This window comes from Bos javanicus, chromosome 3 (genome assembly GCF_032452875.1).
Source record: "Bos javanicus breed banteng chromosome 3, ARS-OSU_banteng_1.0, whole genome shotgun sequence".
NCBI lineage: Eukaryota > Metazoa > Chordata > Mammalia > Artiodactyla > Bovidae > Bos > Bos javanicus.
This window is the reverse complement of record NC_083870.1, coordinates 57,817,090-57,839,050: the sequence shown is the minus strand read 5'-3', so window position 1 is coordinate 57,839,050 and position 21,961 is coordinate 57,817,090. Positions and strand designations below refer to the sequence as shown.

Genomic DNA, 21,961 nt, shown 5'->3' with positions numbered 1-21,961 from the left:
TTTGTTAAGATTCAGGTTATCCCTCTTTCAACTACTTCTAACTGGGTTTGTTATACCTACACTCAAAATGTGTATGAACACGCCAAATGGCTCCATTCTTATAAACAGGGCAGCCCAAGTGCTGACTCTATCTAGACCAGGATCAAAGTTACTACCAAATGTGACCTGATTCTTACTCTTGCTTGGACTGCTAACTACAATAATTCTTTTACTGATTATTGGTCTCTGCCTTTTTAATCTACTTGTCTAGTCTGTTCTTTCTAAAGGGTACAGTGGCTTCCCAAAGTAAAGGTGATGAAGAAATTCTGGTCACACTTCAAAAGGGACTCCCCTGATGTTCTACTCTCATCACAGATACAATTTTGATTTACAAGCTCTCCTTGGTGGAAAACTATCTTGACTGTAATAATTGTAATCATCTTATTCTTGCTGTTTGCTCCTTATATCTGTAAGTGTATAATGAATTTTGTATCTAAGCAGCTTGAGGCATTTAAGTTACAAATGGTTGTTCAAGCTCCTATGATTGCCACAGCCTCCTCCAACTATTACTTGGGGCCCCTGGATCAGAGATCCTCAATATGAGGGTAAGGAGAATATGTTGCCTCAACAATTTAGGGTCTGTGCCTCTTATCAGCAGGAAGAAGTTACAGAAAGCTTTCTCTGCCCCTTTCCCTGGCAACCATATTCTGCTAAAAGAAAACCGGGGGAATGAAAGAGTTAAAGCTTAGGCAGGCAGTCCAAGGCCCTTTAAGGAGGAGGTGAACATTCTCCCTCATGCTTTCCTTATGCCTTGTGCAACAATGTATCTTGCCCAAGAACTGGCCTTTCTTTAGAAGCTAAAGATCACATAGCACAATGTCTTACAGAAATGCTTTTCTTAGATCAGATCAGATCAGTCGCTCAGCCGTGTCGGACTCTTTGCTACCCCATGAATCGCAGCATGCCAGGCCTCCCTTTCCATCACCAACTCCTGGAGTTCACTGAGACTCATGTCCATCAAATCAGTGATGCCATCCAGCCATCTCATCCTCTGTCGTCCCCTTCTCCTCTTGCCCCCAATCCCTCCCAGTATCAGAGTCTTTTCCAATGAGTCAACTCTTCGTATGAGGTGGCCAAAGTACTGGAGTTTCAGCTTTAGCATCATTCCTTCCAAAGAAATCCCAGGGCTCATCTCCTTCAGAAGGGACTGGTTGGATCTCCTTGCAGTCCAAGGGACTCTCAAGAGTCTTCTCCAACACCACAGTTCAAAAGCATCAATTCTTCGGCGCTCAGCCTTCTTCACAGTCCAACTCTCACATCCATACATGACCACTGGAAAAACCCATAGCCTTGACTAGACGGACCTTTGTTGGCAAAGCAATGTCTCTGCTTTTGAATATGCTATCTAGGTTGGTCATAACTTTCCTTCCAAGGAGTAAGCATCTTTTAATTTCATGGCTGCAGTCACCATCTGCAGTGATTTTGGAGCCCAGAAAAATAAAGTCTGACACTGTTTCCACTGTTTCTCCATCTATTTCCCATGAAGTCATGGGACCAGATGCCATGATCTTCGTTCTCTGAATGTTGAGCTTTAAGCCAATTTTTTCACTCTCCTCTTTCATTTTCATCAAGAGGCTTTTTAGTTCCTCTTTACTTTCTGCCATAAGAGTGGTGTCATCTGCATATCTGAGGTTATTGATATTTCTCCTGGCAATCTTGATTCCAGCTTGTGTTTCTTCCAGCCCAGCGTTTCTCATGATGTACTCTGCATAGAAGTTAAATAAACAGGGTGACAATATACAGCCTTGACGTACTCCTTTTCCTATTTGGAACCAGTCTGTTGTTCCATGTCCAGTTCTAACTGTTGCTTCCTGACCTGCATACAAATTTCTCAAGAGGCAGATCAGGTGGTCTGGTATTCCCATCTCTTTCAGAATTTTCCACAGTTTATTGTGATGCACACAGTCAAAGGCTTTGGCATAGTCAGTAAAGCAGAAATAGATGTTTTTCTGGAACTCTCTTGCTTTTTCCATGATCCAGCGGATGTTGGCAATTTGATCTCTAGCTTTTATTAGGCTCTATGTTAATGATTATAATTCTAACACATCTTGCCTGAGAACCTGTTTCTCAAGAGGTGCCCCTGATTACACAGCAACAGTATGTCTCACCCAGAGTCAGTTGCCCAGAACTGTTCTCCTTGGCTAATCTTGTGCCAAAGTTATCTCAGGATGTATGCCTTGGGAAAGGGTTTGATGAAATTCTTACAACCTTGAGGTATTCTTTTTATCTATTTTCAACATCTAGTTGAGAAGTATATGAGGCCCCCTTAAACTAGTGAGGTGGCTACTCTCCTTCCCCCTTCTGATGTCTATATCAGAAGCTTTTTCTGTCGCTTTCTCTTTAAATAAAATCTGCACAAAGCTCTGAGTGACTGAGACTGTCTTTGGTCCAGGAGTTAAATTTTCTCCTTTGGAGACCACGAATCCGGTGGCACCATTCGCCAATCACGGTGTAAGCTATTAAACCCAGCTATCTGTGTTGATGTTGTTAATTTCAACCTTGTACTTAGTAGTTGTTTCTTTACAAAGAGAAAACAATGGTGTTACCACAAAAATCCATAATTAATGCAATATTTTTTTCCTGAGTTCTGAAGAAAACACAGGCCTTTCCCATAAGAATTAATAAAGACTACACAGACTACCTCTTTCTAGTGTAAGGAGTGTAATCACGAAGTGTGGCCCAAGGACCAGCAGGCTCAGCATCACCTGGGAGCTGAATAAAAGTGCAGACTATAGACCTTACCTTGACCTCCAGAGTTGGAATCTGCATTTGAACAGGTAATTCTCAGGAATATTTAAATTTGAAAAGCACTATGCCAAGTATCTTTTGGTCTACTCTAGAAGGTCTGTGCAGGCTAATTTTGTTTGCTGAGAGTTTTGCCTGGGGATTCAGAGCCGCGGGTACCTATACTCCAAAAACAGAAGGCGGAGCCCTAATCCCCATTTGCAGATCTGGTTAATGTTGATTCCTGTTCTTTGTCTGGTAGGGTGAAATGAAGTAGCCGAAGCAGCGTTAAGGAGAGAAGGAAAACAGAAAAATTTACTGCCCCCTGTTGGTGGGAATAGGGGAAGTCAAGGAATCTGGCAGAGCCCGGGGCTTCTCAGAGGTATTGAGGACAGAATTAGACCAGGAAGAAAACAAAAAGGGAAACTAGGGAAGAAGGGGAGAAGGAAATGGCACCCCACTCCGGTGCTCTCGCCTGAAGAATCTCATGGACGGAGGAGCCTGGTGGCCTGCAGTCCATGGGGTCGCTAAGAGTCGGACACGACTGAGCGACTTCGCTTTCACTTTTCACTTGCATGCATTGGAGGAGGAAATGGCAACCCACTCCAGTGTTCTTGCCTGGAGAATCCCAGGGACCGCGGAGCCTGGTGGGCTGCCGTCTATGGGGTCGCACAGAGTCGGGCACGACTGAAGCGACTTAGCAGCAGCAGCAGCAGCAGGGAAGAACAGAGTCAAGATTTTATACTTCTGCTTTTGTTCTGAATCTCTCTGGTTATTTTTCATCTTTTAAAATAATTTCCCCTACATCTTTGCTTTCTCTTTTTTCTTCTCTGAAAAAATGGTAGTAATATCTTATACATGGCATGATACTATACACTATCTGAAACTCCAGTACTTTGGCCACCTCATGCGAAGAGTTGACTCATTGGAAAAGACTCTGATACTGGGAGGGATTGGGGGCAAGAGGAGAAGCGGACGACAGAGGATGAGATGGCTGGATGGCATCACTGACTCGATGGATGTGAGTCTGAGTGAACTCTGGGAGTTGGTGATGGACAGGGAGGCCTGGTGTGCTGCAATTCATGGGGTCGCAAAGAGTCAGACACGACTAAGCGACTGAACTGAACTGAACTGATACACTATCTGGTATATAATAGATAGAACAATATTTTATAGAAAGCAACTTTATAGAATTTTTTGCAAATGAAAAATATTCCATACCTTTCTTACATTTTCTTTATTATGCTATGTGCTCAGTCACTCAGTCGTGACCAGCTCTTCGTGAACCTATGGACTATAGCCTGCCACACTCCTCTGTCCATGAGATTCTCTAGGCAAGAATACTGGAGTGGGTTGCCATGTACTCCTCCAAGGGATCTCCCCAACCCAGGGATTGAACCCATGTGTATTAGTCTTTTGCATTGGCAGGCAGATTCTTTATCACTAGCTTGGATTATCATTAAAAGTAGTTCTTGTTTCCATTCATTTGGGCAAATTTTGGAGGGTTTTCTTGTGCACAAAATCATCTTCATTATTGCCATCATGAGGGTGGAGTTATTGTTGTTCAGTTTCTCAGCTGTGTCCGACTCTTTGTGACCCCACAGACTGCAGCACACCAGGCTTTCCAGTCCTTCACCATCTCCGGAGTTTACTCAAACTCATGTCCATTAAGTTGGTGATGCCATCCAATCATCTCATCCTCTGTCGCCCCCTTTTCCTCCAACCTTCAATCTTTCCCAGCATCAGAATCTTTTCCAATATCCTTTTCCAAGATCCAAGATGCAAAAGCCAGCTTTTTGCATCAGATAGCCAAAGTATTGGAGCTTCAGCTTAAGCATCAGTCCTTCCAATGAGTATTCACGATTGACTTCCTTTAGGATTGACTGGTTTGATCTCCTTGCTGTCCATAGTTCAAAAGCATTAATTCTTTAGTACTCAGCCTTCTTTATAGCCCAACTCTCACATCTGTGCATGACTACTGAGAAAACCATACCTTTGACTATACAGACTTTGTCAGCAAAGTGATTTCTCTGCTTTTTAAAATCTATCTAGGTTTGTCATAACTTTTCTTCCAAAGAGCAAGCATCTTTTAATTCCATGGCTGCAGTCACTATCCACCATGATTTTGGAGCCCAAGGAAATAAAGTCTGCCACTGTCTCTATTGTTTCCCCATTTATTTGCCATGAAGTGATGGGACCAGATGCCATGATCTTAGTTTTTTGTTGCAAAATCCCAGAGGTGAAAGACTGCATGGGGATAATTCAAGAAATGAGAAATGAAGTGAAAGCTCTCTGTGCTTTGGCAAAGTGGTGACTCAATAAACACAAATGACTTCCCAGACCCTATTTGCACCATCCACTGCACTCCTTTGCCTTGAAAATGAGAGTAACTGTAAAGAAAATGGGATAAGGCAGGTGTCCAATGTGCCATCTTAGTCCTTAGCAAGGCCTATGTTTTATTCAAACTCTGCTCAATACTATGGGGCAACTTAATTGGGAAAATAACTTGAAAAAGAATAGATACATGCACATATGCACGATCGAATCACTTTGTTGTACACTTGGAACTAACAAAATATTGTTCATCAACTATACTCCAATATGAAGTAAAAAGTTAAAACAAATTTAGTCTACAACTGTTTTTACCTTGTGTTTCGATTTAGTTCAAAAACACTGCAAAACTGAAGTGGCCCATAAGCTTTGTAGCCAAGACACACAGAGGATGATATTTTCCTCTTCTCAATGGGATTGCTGACAAGCTGAAACAAAAGCCTGAGAGAAAATTATTCAAAGCTTTTGGGGACTCCTCAAGATGTCAGATCTCCTGATTCTCTGACCCCAACTGCATGTTTAACTCACTTTGATTATGGGTCTCTACCTGTAGATTCCATGAGAAAACAGAGAGGCCTTCTGGGATCAGCCTGAACTGTAGATTTAGACAATGAACAAAAATGTGCTTTAGATTCTTCAGTTACTGAAACTGAAGAACTCTTATTTTCTTGAAAACAGATAAAAACAGTAGAATCTTAAAATGTATATAACATTGAAATAAATGCTTAAACACTGTATTCCTATTTTTCTTCACTTCAGGTTTGTTTCAGTTCTCAGATATCATAAAATCTATAGGAGCAGATTTTTTTTTGAATGAAAGGATAATGTCGGGTTTTGTTGTTGTTGACAAGGTCTCACACTTTATAGGACGTGGACACTGCTCAGGAATGACTTTAAGTCACTTAGTCAAGTCAGGATTTGCCAGCTTTCTCGTTTTGTCTCCTGTAGGGTCAGCGTGGTCAGAAGAGAAGGTAGGAAGAAGAGATACTCAGCCAGCCCAGCCCCAGGTCTGGTTTCTGAGAGTAGAAAGTGTTCTTAGGTAGGTCAGAACAGAGGCCATGGGAAAGGGCTTTCAGGAGTGAATATGACTCCCAAGACACAGTTGAAAAAAAAAGGGGGGGCGGGGAGTCCAGGGACTAGGAATCTGAAGAGGCAGGTGATGAGAGTGGAATCCTGCCAAGTGGCCAGACCTAGGGATTAGGTTCCAGAACCAAGGAATCAAAAAGCAGATAGACAGGAATGGATGTCATACCTGGACTCTCAGCCCAAGGTGAGCAAAATCTGCCCGTGTTTTTCAGGTTTTAGACCAGATGACGTTGGATACAACTGCTCACTTATGATTGTTCTTTATAAAGCATTGCATGCACTCTGTAGCCAACATTCTCCACCCCTACATTCTAAGGGAGCCTTTGTAACTGTTGACAAGAACAAGTAAGTAGAGAAAGAGCTGGATGTCGGCCCTCAGCTCCCACCTTAGCCAGTGAACAACTCACATAAGTGTGCACAGTGGTAAGAAGAAACTTCCCTGATTGTGGCAAAAAGCTACTGTCATGATGTGGCTTACGCATTTAACTTTTTAGTATATTGCTTTACTGATGGGAATAATGTTTTTCTTGAAAGCATAAGAGATTAGTAAAAGAAAATTAAATGCCAAGGAAAGCTGACAATAAAGTGCATTGTTGCAGTCAATGAGTCACAGTTCCAGGCAAAGCCTTTGAAGTTGCCACACCTGGTAGCTTCCACTCAGACACAGCATGAGTGAGAGGAAAATAAATGGCTGTGAATCAGCCCCAGAAGACAAGACAACTCGACTGACCTCTGAGCTATAGCATGAGCAACTCTGGTAGCCACATGGTGACCAGTGACATTCGTTCTCCAGCACCCCCGAGAGAGCACCAAAACCCAAGCTACTTCTTTTAAGAGGAATCAAGAGGGAAACGGTACCAGAGAAAGAGATACTTTTAAAATTGGGGAGATTATTTTCACACTATAATCCAGGGCTGCTTCTTATTCTGCTTTACTTTACTTCTCTGACTCTGTTCATTGATTTATTCAACAAATATTTATTGAGTATTTACTGAATTAGGTACTAAGGAGGTAGTGAGAAAAACAGGCAGGGTCCCTCTGTCATAAGCCCCTCAGCAGGAAGCAGGCAGCCGGTAACACAATATGAATGTGACACTGTAGCCATGATCATGCTTCACAGGGGAGGTACCTGATGCACTGACAGAGTGAAAGAGAGGATTCTAGGTGGTAGAGAGCTCAGCTCAGGCTCCCAGGGCAGTAAAAGAATCTGTAGGAAAAGCAGGCGAGAAGCAGTGGGAGGGAAGTTTACAAACAGAAGGACAGTAAAAGACAAATTCCCTTCAATATCCCTCAACATTTTAGCTCTTAACACTTCATTTCTAGTTTCTTGAGAACATAGAGACATGGTTCAGTAGAAAATGGAACCTGGAACCTAGAGTCAGTCGGTCTCATTCTAACCCTGTAATAATACTCACACAGCTTTGAACAAGTTTGAATCTCAGTTTTGTTACCAGTGAGACAGAAATGATAAAACCCAGCACATGATAAAATTAGCTCCCTTCCCCATTGGCTAATTTTCATAATCTGTCTGAGACCCAATGTCTTCGTTGACAAATAGTAGTAAAAATTATACCTATTCTAGGGAATTGAAATTTAAGTGGGTTCACTTGTAAACTCTAAAAGCATTATATAATTATCAGGTAACATTAATCGCCTATAAAATATTTGTGAGGCCTACTATCCTCCAGATCCTGTGAGAGCTATTGGAGAAATAGAAGGTTGACTGAGGCACAGCCTTGCTCTCAGGAGAGAGTTGCTAAAAGAGAAATCCATTCTTTTCCTTGATTCAGAGAGAAAAGGCAGCAAGGACGGAAGGAACGGCCTCTGTGGCCTGCACAGGCATGCGATTCCTGGCACTTGGCCCTCCCCGGGGGATACCCGATCCCTTCCCTCCAGTCATCAGCTGACCTAAGGGTCTCAGGGAGAGGGTTACAGGATGGATTTTTGAATCTTCAAAATAAGCAGACAAAGGAATCTTCCATCAAACAAAAAATTACCTGAGAGCCATAGGGAAGTAGTTGCTCTGACTGATGGAGGAAGTTTTCAAAGATGAAGAGAGAAAAATAGATCTCTGTGTGTCTAGTAAAAGTGGATGGAAAAACCCAGATTCTCTGATTCCCAGCCCAGCCAGCCAGCCAGCCCTCCTTCTTTGAAGCTCCTTTTGCCTTATTTTCCTATTCCTTTTGAGAAGACATAAAATAAGTAAGGGGTGGAAGATTTCTTGCCCAACCATGATTCAGGAGGAAGCCCAGCCACAGAACAGGCAAGTGTGGCATTGCCTAGAGAAAAAGGACTTGCAGAGACAGGTCTCATTTAGATCCACCCCAGATTTTGCAAAGAAGGCACCACCTTCATCACAGACTCTAAGCCCTTCCAAGTTCAGGAAGAAATTATCTGCTTCGCCATTAACAACTTGGCACAATGTACCTGGCAGGACCAGTGTGACTGAACCAGAGGTTTTTCTCAACATGACCCACAGGGACAGTGAAGGTCGTGTTTGCAGCCTGAAATTTGTGACTCTCCTGGTGGCCTTCAGTCCAGAATTCCTCTTTCTGGGAGCTGGACTGCAGCTTCGAGACAATGGGTACGATGGATTACTTGTTGCAGTCAATCCTCAGGTATCCGAGGATCAGAACCTCATCCCAAACATTAAGGTGAGTGGTGTATATGAAATTGAAACCATCATCTTATTCATATAGACCTTTAGCCTTCTGTACGAAATTAACAACACTGCCTAGTTTGTATTTGAGCAGCAGAGAAAGGGGTGTTTCTCAAAGATAGCAAAAAAATTATAATGAAAGCCATGCCAATTCATTCACCTAATTCTGTGTAGTCTCAGCTTACATACTGTTTACCTAGCCACCTTTTATCTGTTGTTGGTTACTACTAATTTTAGCTTTTGTGTTTAATTACTTGACTGTTTTGGGGGCAGAAACTCCAAAAATAACCCATTGTGGCAACAAAGACCAGATGCGTGGCTGATGAAGAAGTATGATTGTGCTTATTAAAATCATGTTGCTGAAGTCCATCCTGAGGGTGGGAATTCTCAGATAGAAAGAGAGTCTGGATGGAGCACCAACGAGCAACATTCTTTTCACCTGAATGTCCTGTGAAGTAACTTGACTATTTTCCCCTTAGTATGGTAAGGTGTAGGCTCACAGCTCCATTACTTGAGTCTCCCTTTGATGAAATTAGTATTGTCATAACGTGTGGTCTTGGGCATGCCCACACGTATGACATAAAAAAGATTTGTTCAGTGAAAGCTTAGAAAGCTTTGTGAAAGCTTTTCTTTTACAAAATTGGGAAAATTATATGGGCAAGCTGAGACACACAGTTAGTGTCCTAAATTCTCAGATAAGCATTTGAAGTTTATTTATTTTGCTTCCAAGTTTTCCCCAAATCTAATGCTGTCTCTAAAAGAAATGGGCTCCTTCAAAATATTTTCATTATTTTTGTTACTACTTATTCAAGTATAACTAGAAAACCAAAACATTAAGAATTCACAGTGATAATATAAACTTTTCTTTTATTTGGTTATAGGAAATGATAACTGAAGCTTCTTTTTACCTATTCAATGCTACCAAGAGAAGAGTGTTTTTCAGAAATGTAAAGATTTTAATACCTGCCACATGGAAAGCTAGTAATTACAGCAAAGTAAAACAAGAATCATACGAAAAGGTAAGAATTCAGGATTTCATTAAATGAATTCAACTGAAGAAAAAAATACAATATAATGTGTTCAAACTTTAGGCAATAACAAATCATTGCTATTAATACACAAATAATATTATTGAAAAGATTGTTATGCACAAAATGTATGAAAATACATACATGTAATAAATGAAAATTGTGAAGTAAAAAATAAGCAAAATGCCATTGCCCAAGCAGCCTCGCAGACGATCTCTTTCCTTGCAGACGATCTCTTGCACTTTTTAACTTACAGAGTCCTTCCTTTCTGAAATTCTTGGTTAAGGACCAAGAACTAGTTTTACTGAGTATGAGATGTAAAGGGAACGATTCCAATTATGAGTATCTTCATTTCCCACCCTGTCAAGGGCAATAAACATGCATGTCCACATGGAAGCCTAAGCCACTCACACAGAAAAATTTGACTTTCCTATCCCACAAGAGTGCAAATTCGTAGAATTTCACATTAGCCCAAGTCCGGGTCACTGTTTTTGAGAAGTATGTTGAGAGAAGCAAGGAAGAAAGCAGCGTAAGAGGCATGACTAACTTTTCTTTCCCAACCAAAAAATAAAGAAAAAAAACTTAAGCTTCAAGGACTCTCGTAAGCCGAAAATTATAAACACCTGTGGTCATGTCTGGCACATACTGGGAACAAGCTACAAATAAATGTTAAATAAATTTGGCAAATGACTATTTGAGATTACTGTGAAAAGAGTCCTGGCAACTACCAGAAAGGGCAGGAGCAGAGAGGCATTGAGGACAGAGCTCAGGGCGTTAGCAATGGGTTGGGTTCGAGATCTGTAATGACAGCTCAAATAGAAGGGCTGGATTACAGCAATTTCCCCTTTTCCTTATTTGTGTCACTTGACATGAATTTTCCTAAGGCTGTTTTAATTCTTAGCTCTTTTTTGAAGTTTATTCCTCAGTAACCGAATAATATATTAATAGCAATCTTTATAGGCATTCCAGTGTCCTAAAAAAGTTAAAGGGGCTCTTAAAACTATTTGATTTATAACCAAATGAAAGCATTTGAGGCTCAGACATGGAGATAAGAGAGACAGAGGCACTGGGATAAACTAAGAAGAGAGATAATGTTTATTAAACTTCAATTAAATGCCAGAAATTCTACATATATATAATTATTACAAAATTAATATTATATTATTATATTGTTGTGTATTATTATATTATTGTGTCTCAGCTGGTAAAGAATCCACCTGCAATGCAGGAGACCTGGGTTCGATCCCTGGGTTGGGAAGATCCCCTGGAGAAGGGAACAGCTACCCACTCCAGTATTCTGGCCTGGAGAATTCCATGGACTGTATATTCCATGGGATTGCAAAGAATCGGACATGACTGAGCGATTTTCACTTCACTTCACTTCAAATGCCAGACTATATATATATGCACACACATATATATAATTATTACAATATTAACATTATATTATTATATTGTTGGTGTATTATTATATTCTATAGTATATATTCCTACATATTCCATATAACTGCTTAATTGCTTAATATATATATTGCTTAGTTCTCAGTCACACCTAAAATTGTTGCTGTTAGTTGCTATTATCAAAAATTAGGAAAATGAGGCTCAAATACAGTAAGGATTTTATCCCAAGTCAAACAGCTGGTAAATTAAAGAGCAATCTGAATTCATGCCTGCTGCTGCTGCTGCTAAGTCGCTTCAGTCGTGTCCGACTCTGTGCGACCCCATAGACGGCAGCCCACCAGGGTCCTCTGTCCCTGGGATTGTCCAGGCAAGAACACTGAAGTGGGTTGCCATTTCCTTCTCCAACGCATGAAAGTGAAAAAATAAAGTGAAGTCGCTCAGTCGTGTCCGACTCTTAGTGACCCCATGGACTGCAGCCTATCAGGCTCCTCCGTCCATGGGATTTTCCAGGCAAATTACTGGAGTAGGGTGCCATTGCCTTCTCCGAATTCATGCCTATTTGATTCCAAAACCTGTGCTTTTTGCTCTAAGCTATGCTGTCACCAGTTATCTTACACAGATGTTGTTAATCACTTTGGCCTTTAGTGGAACAAAAAAGTATTGGCATTAACCAACAACAAAATCAGGTGGTACTTCTTATCCTAATGGAGAAGACAAATAAATAACTAACGCAAAGATGACTGAACAGAAAGATTAAAGGAAAGAATCACTGAATCATATATCTGCTAGATACCAATTCTTTTAATCTCATAATGTTAACCAAGCAAGCACTTAGTGAATAATCATTATATACAGGAACCATGTGAGGCATGACAGAGGACACAAGGAAAAGCAGTATAGTTCCTGTCCTTGTGAATCTACAGTCTAGTGTAGGTAGGCAGCAGAGGGTGGGGATAGGGTTAGGAAAAGTAGGTAAAAACTTAATATGGCCTATAAGTAGAATATAACCCCAAACAGCTGAGTATTCCATTCAATGCTGAGCACTCTTTCCTTGTTGCTTCAGGACAGCTTTCCAGACATAGAAATGAGGTTTTATCCTCGTGAAGACTCTTCTAGGACAAGACTCTAGCTCTTTCACAGGTGTTGCCTTGAAAAGTCCTTGGCCTGAATTCTTACATTTCTAAAAATAAATGTTAATTATTATAAAAATAATTCATGCTTATTGCAAAAAACAATGTAGAAATATGGAAAATGAAAACATTACCTTTCATTATTCCTCAGTGGTGTGTACATAGACACACACACACACCAGTACACATGTAGTACTTTTATAGTGATCATTACATATATATATAGACATATATATATATATTCACACATTTATGAAAGTGAAAGCCACTCAATCGTGTCTGACTGTCTGCCACCCCATGGACTATACAGTCCATGGAATTCTCCTGTCCAGAATACTAGTGGGTAGCCGTTCCCTTCTCCAGGGGATCTTCCCGACCCAGGTCTCCCACATTGCAGGTGGATTTTTTACCAGCTGAGCCACGAAGGAAGCCCATACACTTATAGGATTATATTAAATCTATTGTTCCAAAATCAGCTTTAAAGAAATTAACCAGATAGATACTCAACTTCTAAGAACAAGTCTCCAGACAACTTCTAAGAGCAATTCTTGAGACAATGTATTATCTTTCTTCCTAAAAACAATGTTGTATATAAAACTGTGTTCTCTAGATGGTTATTGGAATAGATATTTATTTTTGTTTCCAACTTAAAATAATGTGTTTTATAAATAGTAATTGAAATGGTCAGGGTACAATATGAAATATAACTTCAACAGAAAAATTGTTTTGTTGATCTGATTGGTTATGGGAATAAAAGGAAAAGGGATCAACCTACAGAAAGTTGTTCACAAAAGGCTATACCATTTCACAGTACAGCTCTAAATGATGTGTAAATGCTCTTAAAATTTCTTTGAATATTTAAATTACATTTTACAGTGTACCTAATGTCAGAATTTTACCGTTTTGACTTCTGAGAAAATTTTAATCTGGAAAATGGGTACGTCAAATGACAGTAATGAAGTTCCATGGAAATCTGTTAAGTTTTTAAAATGTACACATTTTTGAAAGTGACAGATATTGGTGTTGACATTTAATTGTGAATTCATTCTAAACTCCATCTAAAGGCATATGTTTTTATTTTTATTTTTTTTGAAAATTTATGCCTTTATTTCAGTTGTTGTATTGGCAATATCAATCTTAAAATAATGAATATTTTTATAATAATAATAATAAATTGGGATATAAACCACACAGGAAAAATGCACATATCTTAAATGTACAGTTCAATGTGTTTTAACAAATGTAGATATTAGTATCACCAATATCACAGCCAAGATACATGGTATTACAAGGCATTTCTTTTAATTTAGGCAAATGTCATAGTAACTGACTGGTATGGGGCACATGGTGATGATCCGTACACCTTGCAATACAGAGGATGTGGAAAAGAGGGAAAATATATTCATTTTACATCTAAATTTCTACTAAATGATGGCTTAACAGCTGGCTATGGATCACGAGGTAAGTGTGATCAATCAAGACATAGACAATGGACAGCACTATTTATAATATTGTGCTCAGTACTGAAAGGGATTCAGAGAACCTGAAACCTGTTGGGGAATTACCATTTGGATGAGAAGATAGGCCACATGCCCATAAAAAAGATAAGAATCAAAGTGAGCCAGAAAGGGTTAAGCACCAGATTAGTGGCCCAGACAGGGAGCTCTTTAAGAATTCAGCAAAGAGAGAAAGTATTTTGAGCATTTGAGCTAGAGATCCTCTCACAAGAGGATCTTCAAGGTTGAATATCATTTTGATGAGTGGAAAGAAGAGGGAGAAGAGTGGGAAGAGTATGAATAAAACTGTGGCAGCAGAAGAACCCAGGGCATATTTGAGAGAAGAAAGCAATAGACCCCACTGATGGTGCAGAGAGATTACGGGCAGTGAATAGGGGGAGAAAATGCTGAAATCCACATGGGATAGGTAATGGAGAGCCTCAAATGCCCAGATTAAGGAATCACCACTGCAGGCTTGCAAGCATAGGAATGAAACCATCCAAGCAGGATTTTCAGAAGCTGAATGTGGCTGTGTGGATAATCTGGCTTCCTCAGATCAGTGAGGAAGAAACTGGATTTGCGAGAGAATAACTAGAAGGCCAAGCATGAGGCCATGAGGCTTGAGTACGATTGCAAGCAGGGAAATGGGAAGGACAAGAAAGATAGTAATGAAAACAAGAAAATTTTCTCTGTGCCAAGTGCTGGGCTATTTGCTTTTTAAGTGTTGTTTTATTTAATCCTAAAAACTCTAAGCAAGGATAGTCCAGAGAGTGGAAAAATATGAAATAGAGATCAGAACTGCTTCAGAGTGAAAGGCAATGGGTGTGTGTGTGGGCAGCAGCATTAAGGAATACATTAGGTTTTTGTCAGAAGTAAAAGACAGCAGTTTAAAGGGGAAATCTGTAAGTCTGAGTTTAGGTGACTGAGTGTGAGGAACAGTGGACTGTGCTTGGAAAGGCCTAGACTGTGGCTGGAAAAGGATGACTGGAGTGTGACAGAGAAGTCAGTGTCACAGGTTTGGAAACCAGCATTTAGTGGATGAGATCTGAGAAAGAAACTTTGGTGAGAAAAAAATCAGCAAGTTGAGGGCTAACTTTTCAATTCTTAATTTTTTGCGTGTGATTAATGTACAGTCGGAGAAGGCAATGGCAACCGATTCCAGTACTCCTGCCTGGAAAATCCCATGGATGGAGGGGCCTAGTAGGCTACAGTCCATGGGGTCGCGAAGAGTAGGACATGACTAAGCAACTTCACTTTCACTTTTCACTTTCACGCATTGGAGAAGGAAATGGCAACCCACTCCAGTGTTCTTGCCTGGAGATTCCCAGGGACGGTGGAGCCTGGTGGGCTGCCGTCTATGGGGTCGCACAGAGTCGGGCACGACTGACGCGACTTAGCAGCAGCAGCAATGTACAGTAGTGCCATTCAAATGTTGTTTTTACTTTTACCCCCATTTAAATCCAAACAGATTTTATTATCCTCTGTATAACTAGCAGGAAGTAGAGCCACGCACCCCATAAAACACACTTTATAAAACACCTTATAGAAAAGGCCTTTTTTTTTCCTGGTAACTATGAGGTGCTGATAATCTCTGTACAAATATATGACTTCACCAGCACTTCTAAATTCCATGAGTAGGCAGAAACTTTTCCTTAACACTTTCAGCTTTAGACTGTTCCCCTCCCTTCATTTGTCCCAAGGTCCCAAAATTGCACAATAGGTCACAGCCTGAGTCAACTCAGCAAACATTTCCTGCCTTCCCAGGTCTTAAAAGTATTCAGTAAAGAAAGTGTACTTTGGGAGGGGAGTTAATCTGGAAAATTCTAAGGAAGTCAGTGTTTTGCTGAACATTGAAAGAAATGCAAGATTTAGATAGGTAGAGAGGAACTTATAAAGGACGATGCTGATGATGAAGATTTTCATGAGTAAGAGTTGGAGATAAACATGGAGAATCAGGGATCTAATGAAAGAGAAAGGACCATCCAACATGGTGAGGAGGTTCTATGATTCTTTTGGCTCCTTCCTCCCTCCCTGGCCCCAGGGTTTTAATTTTTGCTCCAGACAGAATTATCTATAGGAAAAAAAAAAAAAGCAGCAGGCAAGCCTGCATAAAACAGACTGAAAAACAGGAAAGCTTTATTTGCTTTTTTGGTGTCTTAGTCCATTTTGGTTGCTATAACAAAATATCATAGACTGAGAGGCTTACTTACAGAAGAAATTTCTCATGGTTCTGGAGACTGGAAGTCCAAGATCAAGGCACCAGCAGAACTGGTGTCTATGATGGCCCACTTCCTGGTTCACAGACAGCCATCTTCTCTCTGTGTCTTCTCGTGGCAGAAAGAAGAAGGGAACTCTCTAGGGTCTTTTGATAAGAGCACTCATCCCATTTATTAGGGCTCCAACCTCCAACCTCATGATCTAATAATTACTCCCAAAGGCCTTACCTTTTAACACTTTCACATTTGGGGTCAGGATTTTGACATATGAATTTGGGAGGGACATAAAAATTCAGTCCATTGAATTAAAACATTCAGTCCACTGGTTTTTTTTTTTTTTTTTTTTTTCCTTTCCCAGAATCCTGAACTTATAGGCATGTATGAAGCTAAATAGAAATCTGTTAGGCAGCTTCATTAGGGAAATGAGAGGATATGAGATTCCTCACTACTTTCTAACAGGTGTGCAACAGGTAAATCACTGGTTTACACTTACAACACTAAACGTATTTTTATGCTCCCTTTTTTGTGGTGGTGGGAATAAAGCAGGAGATGGGAGTGGGGTGGGGAAGAGGAAAGTGGAAGGAAGAATTGCACTTCAACCATTCAGAACGAGTACATATAGTCAGCTGATACTATATCGTCAATGACTAGCAAGGTCCATTGCTGTAATTTTAGGAATTCAAAACAAAAATTCTCCCTTCCACAGGCAGAGTGTTTGTTCATGAATGGGCCCATTTCCGTTGGGGTGTGTTTGATGAATATAACAATGAGAAACCCTTCTACATAAATGGGCAAAGTCAAATTGAAGTAACAAGGTTAGTGATTTTTCACATGTTTAAAATTCCTTGTTTATTTTTTGATTCTAAAATCGTTTATAATGGCAGCTAAAACTTAACTGACAATTTTGAAATTTTATTGTATTTTTAAAAATTTGTAAATATTTCTGTGGTCAAATATCAAAACAATAGAAAAAGTTATACTCTTATATATCATGCTCCCACCACTCTCTTCACCCTATTCTCTTTCATCCCCTCTAGGTAACCCACCTTATTTGTGTTTTTTTAGGAAAATTGAAATAAATATTAACACATAGTTTTCTTCACTTTTTTCTTTTAATTGCATAGTGTTCCACTGTATGATATACCATAATTTTTCAACCAGTCCCTTATTGTTAAACAAATGAGTTGTTCACAATGTCTGTTATTATTACAGATTGTAATTATATATATATATATATACACACACACACATGACCTTCCCTGGTGACTCAGATGGTAAAGAGTCTGCCTGCAATGCAGGAGACCTGGGTTCAATCACTGGGTCAGGAAGATCCTCTGGAGAAGGAAATGGCAACCTATTCCAGTATTCTTGCCTAGAAAATCCCATAGACAGAGGAGAAAGTCAGGTTACTGTCTGTGGGATCACAAAGAGTTGAACACAACTGAGTGACTTAACTTCACAATATTTGTTATTACTACAGGTCATAATGATATATATATTATTTCCATTTTATACAGGCAGATCTGTGTATGTATTGAGCAGCTTCTAACAATTACCAGGTCATAGGGCAATTTCAGTTGTAACTTTGGTAGATACTGATTCTTCTTCTGAAAGTTATAGGTTTTTCATCCCATCGAAAGTATTGAGACTGTTAAATTAAGAAGGAATCCTTTATCATCATTACATGTTCACTCTCTTCTTCCTCTGATGTCCAATGGCAATGAGCTCAAAGAAGCCCTGCTTCAGGATATCACCACTCATGCTTTCCTAGGGCCTCCAAAAGTTCATGGGGATTTCCTAGTAGCTTTTGCTTCGACCTTGTTTAGTTGGGAAAGCCCTTGGCAAAACAGAGCTTCTCATCAGAATCAAATGCTTGAAAATAAAGTGAAGTGCATTTATAAATTAATGACCTTTCTTATAGCTTTAAAAATGTTTTATGTGTATCTAGCAATCTACAATCCTTAAAACAAATTATTTTATGAACCAATGAAAAGGAAACATAAGTTTTTATAAAACAAACCAATTTCTCTTACTACTTTAGGTGTTCATCTGACATCGCAGGTATTTTTGTGTGTGAGAAAGGTCCCTGCCCCCAAGAAAACTGTATTATTAGCAAGATTTTCCAAGAAGGATGCATGTTTATATACAATAGCACCCAAAATGCAACTTCATCGATAATGTTCATGCAAAGTTTATCTTCTGTAAGTATGATCTTAGAATGGCAAACTCCTACAAGACCCCACCTTTTCCCAAGATAGACTGATATGTTTTAAGTATTTAAACAACAAGGTAATTAAGATTCACTACATTTTAAATCTTGGGGAACCTTAGAGTTAATCTAGTTTTTACTTTACAGATTAAAAAAAACACCTCAGCATCCCCCTCACCCCACACACACAATCCAAGGTGATCAGTAAAAACAGATTCCTTTATAAAAGTGATTATTCGCTCTCCAGGGAAAATGGAGAATCCTGGAGTCTTCAAAAAATTTCTTGTATAGTGGTTCTCCAGTATCCTTTTATGGGAAAGTATACCAGGGGTTAATGACAGAGATGTAATTTATGATTATATTTCTCACATTTGAGATAGAAAACCATTTTTATTTATATGGAATTCCCTAATTCTCTTTCCCTCATTTTGCGTATTCTAGAACTTGAAAAGTCTATTGTTACCAAGGGAAGTCAACTAACCCTTAGCTTTACAGGTTCAAAAACTCAATCTTGTCAGCATTCCCCACTAACTGACAAGAAACGTGTAGGAATCCAGAACACATTTTTAATATTATTATTTAAAAAGAGTACTCTGTCATGGAGATCTGACATTTGCATCTTCTAGTCAGTTCATTTTCTATTTGAAGGAACTATCATGGAATAGCCAAATTCCACCCAGAGGCCTGCTTTGACTTTGAGAGTGTGAAATCAGAAAGGAGGGAGTTAGGAGATTCAGAGATTTAGTTCCATCAGCCTTCATAACCTGATACATTTTCCCAACTTCATCATCTCTGTGAGTCATTTCCTCTCCAACAGGCTGGGAACACTATGGGCAGTGTTCTGGTGAAGTTTTCTGTCTCTGTGGCTGACCCAATGTTCCTTGGATTGACACATTCATTTTTTCAGATAGGTTTTTTTTTTTTTTTCCCCTTCAGTCCACTTTTAGTCAAGGCTAAGAGTCATTCTGTAACTTTAAGGTGACTTTTCATATTTTTTATCCAATTCATTATAGCTTTAATTTACAGTTTCAATATCTGAAGCCAAGCTAATTCCATGCTATTTAATGCACATTGTTTGTGGCTAGTATTCTCTTTGTGATCATTTGAAAGCCCTACTCATTAATATCATCAGAAAAGTTTCACCATCTCCTAACCATAGTCATGAAATTTAAAAAGTTAAAAACAAACAACAACAAACAGGTTCTATCTTGTCTTCCCATCCTACTAAGAAACTTGTGTCTTTACGCAATTGTTAACTTTTTGAAACTTCAGCTCATTTTCTAAGAACTTAGACTCAAGATTAGAGAGTCTATAAGACTTCTAATTTTAAATTCCATATATATGCATTAGTATCCTGTATTGGTGTTTTTCTTTCTGGCTTACTTCACTCTGTACAATAGGCTCCAGTTTCATCCACCTCATTAGAACTGATTCAAATGTATTCTTTTTAATGGCTGAGTAATACTCCATTGTGTATATGTACCACAGCTTTCTTATCCATTCATCTGCTGATGGACATCTAGGTTGCTTCCATGTCCTGGCTATTATAAACAGGGCTGTGATGAACATTGGGATACACGTGTCTCTTTCAATTCTGGTTTCCTCAGTGTGTATGCCCAGCAGTGGGATTGCTGGATCATAAGGCAATTCTATTTCCAGTTTTTTAAGGAATCTCCACACTGTTCTCCATAGTGGCTGTACTAGTTTGCATTCCCACCAACAGTGTAAGAGGGTTCCCTTTTCTCCACACCCTCTCCAGCATTTATTGCTTGTAGACTTTTGGATCGCAGCCATTCTGACTGGTGTGAAATGGTACCTCATAGTAGTTTTGATTTGCATTTCTCTGATAATGAGTGATGTTGATGTATAGAACAGTCTTTTGGACTCTGTGGGAGAGGGAGAGGGTGGGATGATTTGGGAGAATGGCATTGAAACATGTATAATATCATATATGAAACGAGTCGCCAGTCCAGGTTTGATGCACGATACTGGATGCTTGGGGCTGGTGCACTGGGATGACCCAGAGGGATGGTATGGGGAGGGAGGAGGGAGGAGGGTTCAGGATGGGGAACACGTGTATACCTGTGGCGGATTCATGTTGATATATGGCAAAACCAATATAATATTGTAAAGTCAAAAAATAAAATAAAACATAAAAACAAACAAACAAACAAAAAAAGATTTCTAATTTTAGCTCTAAGCTTCCATGGCTCTATTAGCAGGAAGCATCTACTCTTCATAGGAATATAGCCACTGGGAAGTCGATAACACATTACTTTGGAATGCAAATCATGCCTTTAAAAGGAGTACTGCCATAGGTTTAGTATTTTTACATGAATTATGGCCATATCTCCAAATGAGGGGAAGATCAGGAAATAGATTTCAGTTGCTTTTTTCCTTATCTTATTCTTACATAGATCAGTATTTGAACTAGCTTAATATATGTTGACTGATCAATAGATAGAGATACAGTGGTTATTAAATATGATTTCAAGGAATAGCTGACCAAGATAACATCTCCTGTGGTGTTTTCTTTAACACATTATCATGCTAAGGAATGAGAATTGGGTTTTATTTTTTTAAAGACTAAGTTATTTATACATGGTCTACTCTCTCTGTTATCTAAGGGCAAGTAAAATTTATTAGAGATTGACCACAATACCTCAAGGGTGCTAGTGTTTGAAGCAAAGGGCATCAAGGTTTATTTTTGAAATGGCATTCTTGAAGTAAAGATGGACATTGCTGTAGCACTTCTGATTTCTCGTGTTTCAGCTCACCTTTCCTTTTACTTTTAGTTGTCTGAGAATGAGAAGTATGTCTAGTATGAGAGGAGTATTTTTATTTTCTAAGTACTTTTATTTTGTTCTTTTTCTAGGTGGTTGAATTCTGTAATGCAAGTACCCACAACCAAGAAGCTCCAAACATGCAGAACCAAATGTGCAGCCTCAGAAGTGTCTGGGATGTAATCACAGACTCTGACGACTTTGTAAACAGTCTTCCCATGAGTGGGACGGAGCTTCCACCTCCTCCCACTTTCTCTCTTGCACAGGCTGGTGACAGAGTGGTTTGTTTAGTGCTGGATGTGTCCAGCAAGATGGCAGAGGTAACAGCTGAACCAAAATGGTTGTAAACCATTCATCCCTTTTTTCTATCAGTTTTTAATTTCTTTTCTTTTCAGAGGGTAAGGGCAGGGAAATGTGAGGGCAAACGTTTGGAATATTTATGGGCATCATCTCTTCTTGCGCATGAGAGAAGCAGATTCAGAATGTGGCCCAGAAATTGAGATAATGCAGATAAATAAAGTGCACAAGTAATTTCCAGCCCTTATTTTTGCTATTAATTGCAATCTTTTCCAACAAAAACCCTCTACAAAACTCTGACATGTAACTGAAGGCTCCTTTGTGACCACATTCCACTCACTGGTAAACACCCTTCCTGAGGCAATAGACTGAGTTTGCAGTTAAATGTGCATATCCACTACATGTATATTTTCTATGTCATTGTGTACAGAGAACCATGTCTCAGTCATCTCTAATCTAGCAGCCTTCCAGAAACCCATTCTCTAAAGCTCCATAATTCCTAGGCAGTATTAGACATTTGAAAGTGAAAGTCGCTCAGTCGTGTCCGACTCTTTGCAGCCCC

The 21,961-nt window shown here is 39.5% G+C and overlaps 2 protein-coding genes across 2 annotated transcripts in view; one reads left to right on the top strand and one right to left on the bottom strand.

Moving 5' to 3' along the window:
* The window catches only part of ODF2L (outer dense fiber of sperm tails 2 like), a 393,421-nt gene that overhangs the window by 59,799 nt on the left and 311,661 nt on the right, over positions 1 to 21,961 (bottom strand). The window lies entirely within an intron of this gene.
* CLCA2 (chloride channel accessory 2) overlaps positions 8,397 to 21,961 on the top strand; it is a 41,597-nt gene continuing 28,032 nt past the window's right edge. Inside the window, exons 1-6 of the mRNA XM_061411364.1 lie at positions 8,397 to 8,834; positions 9,721 to 9,858; positions 13,709 to 13,859; positions 16,817 to 16,925; positions 18,152 to 18,311; positions 21,195 to 21,422. Of these exons, the coding sequence (XP_061267348.1) occupies positions 8,412 to 8,834; positions 9,721 to 9,858; positions 13,709 to 13,859; positions 16,817 to 16,925; positions 18,152 to 18,311; positions 21,195 to 21,422 (1,209 nt within the window). The 5' untranslated portion in view covers positions 8,397 to 8,411. The remainder of the gene's footprint in view (positions 8,835 to 9,720; positions 9,859 to 13,708; positions 13,860 to 16,816; positions 16,926 to 18,151; positions 18,312 to 21,194; positions 21,423 to 21,961) is intronic.